General features: G+C 43.6%; 1 protein-coding gene across 1 annotated transcript in view; it reads left to right on the forward strand.

Annotated features, from left to right (window-relative positions):
• The window catches only part of LOC310908338 (coiled-coil domain-containing protein 134-like), a 47470-nt gene that overhangs the window by 3155 nt on the left and 31618 nt on the right, over positions 1-12697 (forward strand). The window contains exons 3-13 of the mRNA XM_083859253.1: positions 1267-1340; positions 2104-2209; positions 2744-2947; positions 4139-4269; positions 4777-4891; positions 5682-5798; positions 6313-6412; positions 8889-9023; positions 9568-9682; positions 11223-11341; positions 12381-12522. Coding sequence (XP_083715379.1) covers positions 1267-1340; positions 2104-2209; positions 2744-2947; positions 4139-4269; positions 4777-4891; positions 5682-5798; positions 6313-6412; positions 8889-9023; positions 9568-9682; positions 11223-11341; positions 12381-12522 — 1358 coding nt within the window. The remainder of the gene's footprint in view (positions 1-1266; positions 1341-2103; positions 2210-2743; positions 2948-4138; positions 4270-4776; positions 4892-5681; positions 5799-6312; positions 6413-8888; positions 9024-9567; positions 9683-11222; positions 11342-12380; positions 12523-12697) is intronic.

Below are 12697 nucleotides of genomic sequence, written 5' to 3' on the forward strand. Positions count from 1 at the left end.
AGAAGTCTTTCTGTTGTGTTACTGGCCTGTTGAGAGATGGATGCTCTCTAACAGAGCAATTTTAATTAGTGTTGCCTAAGTCTTGAAAGTTTTTTAAGTTTCCGAGAGTTTGGCGCAAGAAAGGGCTATTAAACCATCTATAAATCACCTATCTCAGATATGCTTCTGTTGAGATGCATAGCTCTGTAGCTGAAGTAGGTCTAGTATTGCTTTGAATATACCAAGAAATGGTGAGCCCAAAAGTCTCTGGTATTTCTTTTTAGAATGCTTTGCCAGGATATGAATCAAAAGTGTAGGTTTTCTAAATGAGTCATGCCATGACAGCAAGCCACATCCAAGACAGCCTTACCAAATCCTGTGTAGAAATGTGTGCAGTGTCTCAGTAAAGGGGCTATTGCCAAAATTTTATCTGCTGAACATTCAGGTGCCAGTTCTAAAGGTATTGGAAGAGGAATTTTGCTTCCTGCAACTGGCCTGCTGGTATATGTGTGGAGGCACAGGCAGCCTGCCCTCATCAGGCAACTCCCTTGTGATTTTGTTAGGGAAACCCCAGGTGATGTGTTGTCACTGCCTGACAAACAATTTCTTGATGATTCCTTAGTACAGAGCTGACAGAGTTCTTAAAATTTCAGTGAACCAATAATAACAGCACTTACTTGGGGCTGAGGAGGTGAACACCACCACTCTGGTGACTGGCACCTTGTTTTCTGGTAAGGTATGTGGGATAACTGCAATGGGGAATGGCTGATAGACTTCACTTACCTTAGGGACACTTGAAGGAGGGACAGCAGCTGAAGGAGGAGCTCTGAGTGTGAATCTAAGGATCCTCAGCAGTTTCAGTTCTGATATCTTCTCTGGAAGGACGCATTTTTAAAGACCAGTTTTCATGCAGTAGGAAGCCTGTCTATTCAATTACCATATTTTTTTATGCTTTTAAGCTAGGTGGGTTTCCCCCCCCTTTTTTCCTGATTCCTCACATTTACTTGGCTGCCCTGGGGCTGAGTTTGTCACTTGCAGCTCATTTCCATGCGTGGTTTGTAGTGCAGCCAAAGCAGGACTGCTGGAATGATGGCTCAGAGAGCATGAGCTGGGCTATCAGAAGTAATAGTGCTGGGAATGTGGGAATGCTGCTGTAACCCTGCCGTCTCAGTACATCTGTGCTCATTTCATTTCTAAGCTCTTTGCTCACTGGTCTGCTAAAGCCCCATGGAAATGGATTGTGAGTGCTTCTGTGTGTGCATTACTGATCCTGTTTTTTCTGCCTAGTTCTGGTGCGGCTTGTTGTGGAGCTGAAGTCAGAACAGTACTTACACTGCATTTTGGGTGAAAGTCAGAAGGAGGTCAGTGAAGATTAGTTCTCTTTCCCTTCCTTCCAGTCTTTCAGAGGTTGAGGAATGAGTGGCCCTGCAAGACTGGGATCACAGAATCATAGAATGGTTTAGGTTGGAAGAGACCTTAAAAACCACCTAGTTCCAGCCTTCCTGACATGGGCAGAGATGCCTTCCACTAGACTATGTTGCTCAAAGCTCCATCCAGCCTGACCTTGGTTATCCTAATGCCAGTTCCCCAGCTGTGATGTTGGCAATGCTAGTGTCCACCATGAAGTTTTTATATTGTTCTCGTGATGCCTTGCAGCCATAGGGCTTCATGATACTTTTATGGAGCTGTGTGGTTTCCTCAGATACTTCTTTTCCTACTTTACTATTTCAGTTATATGAGGATCTTTTTCAGCCTGTGCCATGGACTCTTTACTCTCTTCATTCCTAAGTTTATGATGGTCCCACGGGGTACAAAAAAAGGGATGTAACAAAAATGGTGAGAAATTAGTCTGGTTCATCTGCTCATGTAAGAAGTAGAGGGGAGAAGAGGAAAAGAAACAAAAAGCAAGCAATTCCTTGAATTCATTTAAAGACATTTTGGAGACTAAGTGTGGTATTCAGGGTTTTCCTGTGATTTGTCATTAGTGATGAAGAGGACCCATTTTTGGAAAAGATCCTGTTCTGGAAAATTATGCATCACTGAGAACTTGATGGTTTGGGTGCATTCTGGCTTCGTACTGTGTCCTCATCAGTGAAACATTTTCCTTCTCTGTCTCCTTTACAGCTGTGCAAAGCAACTACCATGAGAAGCAGCCTGCCCACATTTTCTCTCTTGGGCAAGCTGGCAGATGCCATCCCAGGCTTTGCTGATATACTGGTAGTAAAGCACAGTGAGTAGTATGTCATGTCCAACTGAAGGGTGGTATTCACAGCCCTAGTACACATGCCTTCATGCACTCCCCTGTCCTCAGATATGTTCATGAAGGTCACACAAGAAGCCTGAGTGGCAGTCAGGCCACCTGGGATACAGGTCAGAACATCAGAACCTTCACAGGTGGTTATTGTTCTAGCCAGGTAAAAGCAGCCTGTGTGAGCTGGGGTTGTGGGTCTGCCTCACAGGCAACATACATTTAGATTTCTTTTTTCCTTGATCCAGTGCTTGAGGGTCTGGTGAGCAAGCTGAACTGTTTGTGGAGGGAGCTGGGATGATGGATCTTTGTATGGTGAACAGTGAGCTCTGCTAGCTGTTTATTACTGTACCTCTGCTCAGAGGGACAGATGGTGCTGAGTATATTACTTAGTTGTGGCATTCATTAACCTGCATACACTAGTCTGTCCAGTAGGCTTTTGCAAGTTTTTAAGGGAAATAGGTTGGTGCTTTTAAAATGTCAGTGAATGTTTGCTGTTCCTGTTCCTCATACTAGGTAATGTAGTGGATCATCTGCTGATGGGCTTGATGTACCCAAATGAAGGTATAAAGGCTGCTGTCTGCTACTTGTATGGCAAGTTGTACTCCTCTCCTGTTGGCACAGAACAGCTCTCAGGACACTTTGAAGAAAGGCTGTGTGGTGTCTTCTTGAATACCCTGGGATGTGCACAGACAAAGGAGCTGCAGGTTAATTGTTTGGGTAAGGCATTGCTGAGAGAAACTGCAAGGTGCAAGGGAAGGCTTAGAATGAGGAGGAAATCCTTGGCCAGTTTAGATGCTCTAATGTGGGTCTTTCCGTAGAGGGTCTTTGTGCTGCTTGTCCAAAATCAATCCTTTCTGTTGCTCCATAGCAATGAAGTGGCTCAGACCTGCTGCTGAGCACCCCCAGGCCCCTGTGTTCCCTGATGCCTCACATTTGCCCAGCATTGACTAATAATCTTCAGTCTCTTCAGAGCTTGTGCTATGGCCTGATCATCCCTCAAAGTGTCTGAATGCAAATACTGTGCATGGGCAGGTGGGTTTTGTAGAGCAGTGGGATGGAGTCTAAAAAATAGTCTTTAGATGTGGAATATCACGTTAATTAGATAAAAAGCTAATGTGGAAGTGGCACTTTCTTGCAGTTATCCTTCCAACTGCATGTTTCAGCTGTTGCTGGGGAGCACAATTTCAACCTTTCTGACATTGCTTGTTTGTAAACCATCCAGGGAATTAATTTTTGTAGAAGGAGGCAAGCAGGAGCTGGATTGCTTCTTGGCTTATCTACTCAACTACTAGAAATAGATTATGATTCCTTTGAAAGTAGAATTCTGTAGCTCAGACAATACCCCTGTGAATTTGTACTGATGTACTGATGATTTTCATCAATACCTGTAGCAGTGATCTATACTGTTATACTGAAGGTGTTTTTTGGAGTGTGGGTATCCTTTAGCTGCACACAGCTGTTTCTGTAAGAGCCTGTGAAAACAGAAGTTAAATGCCTGCTCTCTAGGAAGTGTTCTAGGGAAAATGTCTTGTCATTCGAGTCACTGACTGCTTGGAGAAGAATGCAGGTCAAGAGCTCTCCCAAGAAACAGTTTAAAGTGTGGTTACTAACAGAAGATAACACAAGTAGAGGGCTCCTGAGATGTGCCCATGAACATACATGACTCTGAGAAGGAACAGAGAGCAGATCAGACCAGCAAAAAGTATCAACAACAAGGGGTTGTAAGACATGAGGGTCCAGGGCAGTATCTGGGGACACAGTGAGAAGAAGCTCCCTAAACTGGAAGTGAGGCCCTCCAAGACAGGGGAGGAAGTTGGCAACAAGTCTTAGTCTGTAAATACTCATGTGTTAATATAATCCTTACTGTGCTGTCCAGTATGGTGTTCATTCTTGCTCCCCCTTTTGCAGGTTTGCTAAAGGAGCTGCTGAAATCTGACCATTTTGTATCTATTCTTATGAATAATTCAAAGACAGAGGAGGAGACTGAGAATCCTGACTTTTTAGAAGGAGAAAATCCACTGCCACTTGTTCTCAAAAAGGTGATTGCTGAAGTAGTAGTGAATTGTTGGTGCATGTAAATAATTTGCTGGCCTGTAATGAACCTTTATCTAAGGCACTGTATATATAAAAAAGCAAAATGTTCTGTTACCAACACCAGCAATAGAGGCTGCACTGAGAATTGGGGGTGCCTCTGTTGATCAGCTTCTTGTTCATTTCTGCATCCTGGAATGTGGAAAATTTTACTCCTGGCCTTAGCTGATTTTACTCCCTTACACTTGAGGTCTAATACAGTACATGCAGCACCAGCATGACTAAGCCTGGGGGCAGAACAATTCTTACTCATGATTTACTCTGTTGTGGTTCTCATGTGCTTTTTTGAGTCTCTTTGGTTCAGCATTTTATCTTACCCTAGCAAGTTTAATCTGTGAACTAAATGTCAAAAGAGAGATCTTAATTTATGTTTTAAATTTTAAAAAGTAGAACAGTGTCTTACTCAGAGCTGCATAGCTGATTTCCTTTGTCCTTTTGACTGTTCTTCCAAACAGCTCTTGTTGACCAGAGATGAGATGTTACAGGCAGCAAGTTCTCACTGTATGGCTGCAGTGCTGGTTCACTCTCCCAGCAGATATGCTCCTGCTTTTATCCATGCAGATGTCCCAGGTGAATAAATCCAGTAGCATCTTATTATTCATTCCCCAGTATCAAAGCTGCACCTAGCTGTTTGGTTTAGGAATCAGGCTGGCTTCATGAAATCCACCGATGGCATAATATGGTGGCGATTTTGTACTGGGTGATTTTAGGAGTAGGAGCACAGAGTATGTTTTCAACTGAATGTTTAGAAGCAGATGTCGCCAGGCAGAATGGAGTTTCCACAGAGAGAATTTGGCCAAGTCCTTGGAGTCAAGGTCCTTCTAGCAGGACCTTAGATACAAGCCTAAGCAGACCGGGGTTCCATCTCTTTCCACTAAATGTTGTAAGTTTGCTCAGATTTTGGTCTAGGATTTAGCTTTAAAATGCAGCTAATGGGAGATGGTTTATTATTTCTCTGTAATCCCAAAAGACAGAAATACTTTCATTATACCGATTCTTTGGGAGATGTAAAAGTCATGAGGGAAAAATGGTCACTGCATCTGTGGTAAAGCTTGCTTTGTGGCTTTTCATTTGTGCTAAAGGCTAGATCCACAATTCAGCTCCTTCCTGCTGAGTTTGTACTGGGAAGATGCCTGCCCATGGGTTTCTGCTCTCCAGTCACCTCTTTTTGAACACTAGCATACCCCTGAGCATCTACTCTGTTCTCCATTCCTGCCATTTCATAGTACAGCCGTTCTCCCTGTTGCTGTTTCCTTGTTTCCTCCTCCTCCTTCCTCTGCTCTGTTCTAGGAGCAGCTGTGCCATGCTATGAGCAGCCTGCCTCTTACCAGGGTGACCTTATTTGTGTATGTGTTTGCAGAATTCCTCTTTGAGTGTCTCTTGTGCAAAAATGAAATCCTCATCTGGTCAGTGTACTGCTGCTTGCTCCTCCTGACTGAAGAGCGCCTTTTCTTCTCCAAGTGTCACAGCGTCTATGGTGAGTCATCAACCTTTCTGACAGAGTGACTGCAGTAATTTTCCTGCCTCTAGCTGAATTCCCAGTGTTTTACACACAATCACAATTGCCAGTCAGGATGGATAAAGGACTGAAAATAAGTACCTATCACACATGTCTGTGATGTCCAATGTAGTTTGAATTTATAGTGTCATTGTCCTAATGAGTTTCTGATGAGCATTAATTCATTATAATAACCAGTTATCATGATTGAGACTCTCTGAGTTAATATTAAGTATTTTCATGGATATGCCAAGAGTAGATTTAGGAAGAATGGTTAAATTCCTTCTGTTCTTTGGGACTTACCTCCAGCAGTGAAGGTTGAGGCATGTTATGAGGGTGCTGGGTAAACAATCAACAGTTTTGGGCAATTATTTCTGTCTAGCTCTGAAGCATAGTGGTTCAAATCTTTCTTCCTTTTAAAAATGAATTTTGCTTCCATTCTGGAATCTGGAACGTTAAAAGCCTCTCTGTGACTTCTCTTGAATGTGTACAGGCATTGAATCTCTGGTGAGGAGTCTCCAAGGTGTCTTGCTGCTGAACAATGTGGAGTTGCACAAACAAGGTCTCCTGCTCTTCACTGAAATACTGAAACGGTAAGGGAGTACCCTGTCAGGCTTGCACAGGCAGAGTTTGGTACCCCAAAATGGAGACTGTGGGGCTTTTGCTTTTTAAAATTTTCTTCAAAGATCAGATATCTACACACAAGACTTTTTTCTATTTAAAAGATGGTGCTGAGCAATCTCATCTCCTTTATTCTTGCAAAGAAGGGCTTGATGGTTGTTTGTGAACCTCCCAGCTTGTCCCGTCTGTGCCTAGACCCACCACTTTATCTTCTTCCTGCTTCCTTTCCTGTCAGGGAGGTGAAATCTCTTTTCAGCTGTAAACAGAGCAGGAGAGAAGGCCAGGAAGATCCTGGAGTTTGTGAGCAGGCCAGTTCCTGCTAAGTGTGCCTCTGTGACAAAACAAAGCATGCAAATTCCAGGGCCTCTGGTCTTCTGTCATCATCTGAGCTAAATTCAAACTGCAAAAACAAATTCTAGGCTGAAATATTAATGTCGTTTGTCATTTTTCCCTCTTGTTTTCTGCTAAGAAATAATATACACTGGCTTGTTTTTCTTCTGTGTTTCCTGTTCTTGCCTCTATGATCTTGTTCCTATTTTGCCATGCTAGTGACAGAGCCTTTTTTTTTGCCACTTAGATCCCTCAAGAGAGCCCTTGAGCAGAATTTTGGAAATGTCATAGTCAATTTTGTAGCAAGTGGCAGGGTGAAAAAGAAGAAAAAGCAACAGTGCTAGAACAGTGTGGTGATGCCAGTGTGGGATCTGCCAAAAAGAGAAACCAGGATGTGGGGAACACTAATTACAGCATTTATGCTTGTAAAACAAAGAGAACACTCTGTGCAGTTACTGTAATTTTCTTGCACACCCATTCTGCTTCTCTGAGCTTTGCCTTGAAAATCGCATTTTATTTAAAATTATAGTGGGGAAAGAGATCTTGTGCTGGAATCTCTTGTCTTGGTTTTAGCTTGCAGCTGGATTCTCTGGTGTAAGTCAGCCTCACATTCTGTTGAGGTCCATGCAGAACGTACTGCTCCCATTGCCAGTATGTCAGGAATATTGGGTAGCTCTCCCTGGACTGACCTTTGTCCCAGCATAATCAAAGTAGCAGGTGCAGTTTGGGGCCCAAAGATGAGAGGCTGCAGGAAGCTTCAAGACTACTGCCCTTCACACTTTCCCCCCCAGCCCCGAAGATATCACAGTGGACCATATTGAAAGTGGATTTGTGCATCTTGAATGGCTCAGCAATACTCCTCCATCCCTTCCTCCCTGTATCAGTCAGTGAAGAATTTTTTCTTCCTGATGTGTTTTACTTCGGAAGGTCAGTGATTAAAGAAAGGAAATACAGAGGATTACTAGAATTACCCAGTGTAAGTAGAAGCAACTTGGAAATTCAGTGCATCACTTGTGGCTTGGCTCCTGATGCCTGAGTTCCACAAGTCCTTTTCCTTGCCATGCCCACCTCATAGCTTTATCTCACAGCAGAATGTGAGGTGGCTGCAAAGCTGGGTTCCATCCCACTGAGCAACTAAAAAGGATGGTTCTTTGTCTGTTCCCTTTTTGTCATGTAACTGAGCTACTAGTGTAATTTCTACTGAAGTTCACTTTGCTTTCCCATTTCTACATGAGAGCATGTGCTCCTGGCTTGCTTTAGTCAGGCACAACTGAGAAAATTGAATAACAGGGAATATTTTTGGCTTCCAAATCTGGCTCCTGTCATGCTGTGCTGCTTTTCTTGCTTCACTTTGGAGGCACTCTCTGGCAGGCTGTTAGTGCCTCTTGTCTGCATGTAGCTACTACCTATCTTCCCTCTGCCCTCCCAACTGTACCTGACTTGCCAGAGCCAAATGAGCATAGTCTGCTATTTACACAGCTCTGTTCAGTAATGAGATTAATGGCCTGTTGTCCCTTCATGCTGAATGCTCAAAGGTGTTGGGTCACACAGGACAAAAATGCTCACTATTGAGAAGGATTGTCAAAACAGTCGGATTGTGTTTATTTTCCTGATTACTTTTCAGGTTTGTGAAGGTTTCTGTCCTGGCAGCATCTGGCATTAAGAGTGTGGTGAGAGAAGCTACTCTCTTGGCATTATCCTTATTCTAGGATGGTGATATTTACTTGTATGCTTAAAAATATAAGTTGCTAGATGAACTCACAAATGTGAAAGCAGATGGCCTGAACTTATAGTCCTAGGCACAGAGATCACTATATTTTGTAAAGCTTGTTTTTCTTGTGCTTTTCATGTCAGTGTTCTGGAGTAGTCACATAGTTATCCAGGCTGTAGGTGTTTTATCATGGTAGTGCTTCAGACTGGCTGAAATTTCCTCTTTATAGCAAACCATCTACCTGCTCAAGTCTGAGAGTACCCCCTTGAGAGCAACTGGCTCTCAGTACTGAAAAATGTAGCTATAATCTCATGGCTCAGTTGTCCATTTGCTGAAATGAGAGAAGGGCAGTACAGTTACCTAACTCTGACAACATTCTTCTTGCTTACTTTGTTTCCTCTTCACAGGCAACCAGTGGAAATCAAATTATTTACAAGCCGAGGTGTATGTATAGAAGCTATTCATGTTTTGATGGAGACAATGAACTGCCCAGTGCTGGATGTGGCAGTGGAGGCTGTGAAAGCTGTGGCAGCTTTCCTGAGGTAGGCAGGAATGTATTTGCAGGCTTTTCTTCAGCTACATCTGTTGATACCATCTTGAGCTTTGCAGTTCCCCTGTGGCTGTGTGGGTGAATGTGCTCTGCAGTGGGACTTGTGGCTGAGGCAGGCGTGGGTACAGCAGAGCCAGCTTCCCACCCACCTCAGGGAAGCTGCCAGAGCAATGAAGCTGTGGCAGGCAGCAAGTCATTGCAGCAAGGACCTAGTGTTCCAGGCAGGCTTGTACAGCAGCTGCTGTGGCTTTGTCACTCTGTGCCCCATCCAGATTGGTAAGAATAATACACATAAGACTCTGGACAGTCGTGGGCTTCCTGACTGTAGTGAGAGCAGACAGAGCACTGAGGGTGTGTTTGGGCTCATGTGTGGGTGCAGGCACTATTCAGATATTCTGACCTTTTTGTGCTCTGCTGGAGAGAAGTGGCAATGGCATATTTCCATCAGAAGAGCAGTTATTTCTGATGGCGTTGCCTTCCTAGTGGGATGTCTCCAGCGGGGATTGTGCATCTTGTCTTTCTCTTCACTTGTTGAGGAAGGACCATCTGAGCTCCCCTCCAGTCCCATTTGAAGAGCTGCAGAAGCTTTTGGAGGCAGTGCTGAAGCGATGTGCCGACCTTTCCCCATCACAGAGTAGTAAGAGGCATGCAGTAAGTCAAAAATTGTTGCTTGTTGGTAGGACCAAGCAGGACAGGGATGATCCTCCTAGGACATTATGTGGATGTTTTATATATGTTCCATCCCCTCACTTAAATCCCCCATGGCTGTTTGGTTCTCCGCTATTTCTTTTGATCCTCGTGCCTCGAGATGGTACCAGACTTTGAAGCAGATGAAGATGGATGCAGGTGAATGTTATCTTTCTAAATCAGTGAAGTTCTGTGGGACAGCACTTGAGCATGCTACTCTCTTTATATGTCCAGTACTCCAAAGTAATTTGAACTTCCCCTTCTTTCCACCCCCACCCTGTAGGCTGCATTGGTCAATCTATTTTTTCAGCAATGAACATTTCTTGTTCTACATTCAGTTCAAGAGTGTCATCATATATGCACTGTGATCCATCAGCAAGGGAGTTAGCCACTCTTTGAACTAGAAGTTCTTTCCTGTTCCTGGCATCCACAGTTAGTGTGATGTGCTGCCAGGACCTCTGCACCTCTGAGAGAAGCCCCAGGTACAGATGGCAAATGAAGAGACAAGGGCTCAGCTTTTTTGCTGTAGGCTTATAGCCATGTAGGTTTTGATTGCATGCCAGTAGTGACAAGAACACCTCCATGCTCAAAGGAGTAGCAGAACTCCAGATTTTTAATGAACAATTTTTAGACCCAAGTTCTGTGGTACTAGATATTTGCCTTCCCTGCCTGAAGAAGGCAGAAAGGCTTTCTGTCGCATAGGCAGATGTTGGCCAGTCAGTTTGCGCACACATAGAACTAGGTGTCCTTTCAGAATTAGGGGCTTCACAGGAAAGAATTTAGACAGATAGTGAGAATATCCAGGCTGTGTTTAAAGGGAGAAAAGGGGAAATGATGATACCTCTGCCAAGGTATCTCAGCATGAAATGGAGAAGGAGTTCTGAACTGCCAGGTGCCAGTGTGTAGCTGTGCCCTCCTCTGGTATTATGGAGAAGACCACCACAACAGATTAAGACTTAAAGGTAGATTTTGAGTTCCAAGTTGTTCCCAATTTGGGCAAATGATTAACTCTGATGCTTCACTTGGCTTCAGGCTTAACTCAGTGGGATGCTGTGTGGGAACAAGAATTAGTACATGCTGCTTAGAACTATGAACCAAAGGAGAAGTTCTAAGATTGCATTGCTATGCAAGGAGAGGAACTATTCTATGTTGTCTGAAGAGTATTTGGAAGAAAAAAAAATTTTAAAAAATACAAAGTTTTCTCAGAAGGATTTAAAGCTCCATTAGCTGAAATGCTTAAAACTCAGATTAGGTCAAATCATGGTAATAGCAACTCTAAAGACAGGGCAGTGCAGAATTAGTAGCTCTGTAACTCTGTCTTCCCTAGGAAGAGCACACAAGCTGCTTAACTCTGCCCTCTCTGGGGAAAGCACAGTAGTAAAAAAAATGTTGTGTGAAGGAGTGAAGTGAAATCTGTTGTTCCACCTGCTGCTGGTGTCAGAGGAGAAAGCTATGTTTTTCTGGAAGTAGACATAAGATTTTAAAGACTTCTCTCCTTTAACAGGGTGATCTCCTATTCTCGGCGTCTCAGAGTCACCCGGCAAACAGAAATCTTGGTAGAGTTCCTCAGAGACAGGGTCAGTTCTTGCTCAATACCCTGGAAAGTTTCAGAAATGCTTGCAGGTGAGGACAAGTCAGGAAGGTGTATGAGGGGGTGGTGGGTGTCCATGTCTGTCCATTCTTCTGTCCTTGCAACTATGTTTTTCTACCCAGCACAGAAATCACAGGTGAGAGTTCAGTGCTTGGCACTGGTCAGTGAAAAAGCAGAGTGAGGGGAATGTATTAATAGTGAAAATTTTGTGACACTTGGATATGTCTCCCATGAAATTTGCCTAGGACCTATCAGTTTATTTAATGTCTTTGGGCTTTGAGGGACTGCTTGAAAATTCACCAAAACTGCTAATAATGTAAGAACTATTGGAAGGTATGTGTGAAACCAGATTCCTGTGCTGTGTGGTTTTAGTGCCAGAGGGGATTAAGCATTTAACAAATGCGTATCTGCTCCAAATGCTGGCCTTGGATTTGCTTGTGCCTGTGACCTGTTACTGAAAATGGCTTTACAGACCCCAACTTTACCTTTTTGCTTGATCAGAGCACCATTTGGCACCCTTAGCTGCACAGCAGACAGTAGTAGATGAGTTAATGTATGAATCAGGTTCAGTTTTTAGTGTGGTCTGGCCAAATTAGTTTTGCCTTGCATCACTTGGGTTGGCTGAGATAATTCAGTCAGAAGCAGACATGCCTTTCTGTACTGACCCAGAGTCTTGGGGTAGTGTTAGAGGCCACTCAGGTTCTGTCATGGATTTTATATCAGCTAAATGGTCCCTTGGCTGATTTTCACAAAGTTTGCTATGTTGTGCATCAGGCACTCTGGTGTTGCTGAAAACCAGTCTTGCCACACCAGAGCTCCCCCACAGCAGATGCTTTCTTCACAGAAACTAAGTCTTCCTTTCCCAACATATACTGTTGTGCAACCTTGATGACTTTTAACAGCTTCACTCAAGAGGTAACTGAAGTGATGGCCAGATTCCTCTGTTTCCAACCCATTGAGTGTTTTGTGGTCCTTTATGGTGAAATCGTGATTAAAATGTAGTATCTGCTGTCTTCCTTTACAGAGTAAGGAGATTTCCTCTTTCCTTTGTTGTCCACTGTGTGTTTGTAGGTTAGCAGTGGAATTCCAGGGTGACTTCATGGCCCAGGAGAATGCTTTCACTGCCCCCAACTCTGAGAGCAAAGACACACTAAGCAACTTCTCTGAATTCCTGTTGAGGATTTGTGACAGCCTCTGCATCCCCATGGTCATGGTAGGATTTATTTTGTACTTGGTCTGTTCCATGGTACCTGGAAAGGTGCTTTCAAGCACCAAGAGTGAGTTGCACAAATGGTTTTTTTGGGAAGAGAGCACATCAACTAAACCGAGAACAACTGTGGCATTTCCCACTTTTCCATAGCCAAATATTGAATTATATAGTTCACGCA

Source organism: Zosterops lateralis, assembly GCF_965231275.1.
Source record: "Zosterops lateralis genome assembly, chromosome: 4".
In the NCBI taxonomy this organism is placed as follows: Eukaryota; Metazoa; Chordata; class Aves; order Passeriformes; family Zosteropidae; genus Zosterops; species Zosterops lateralis.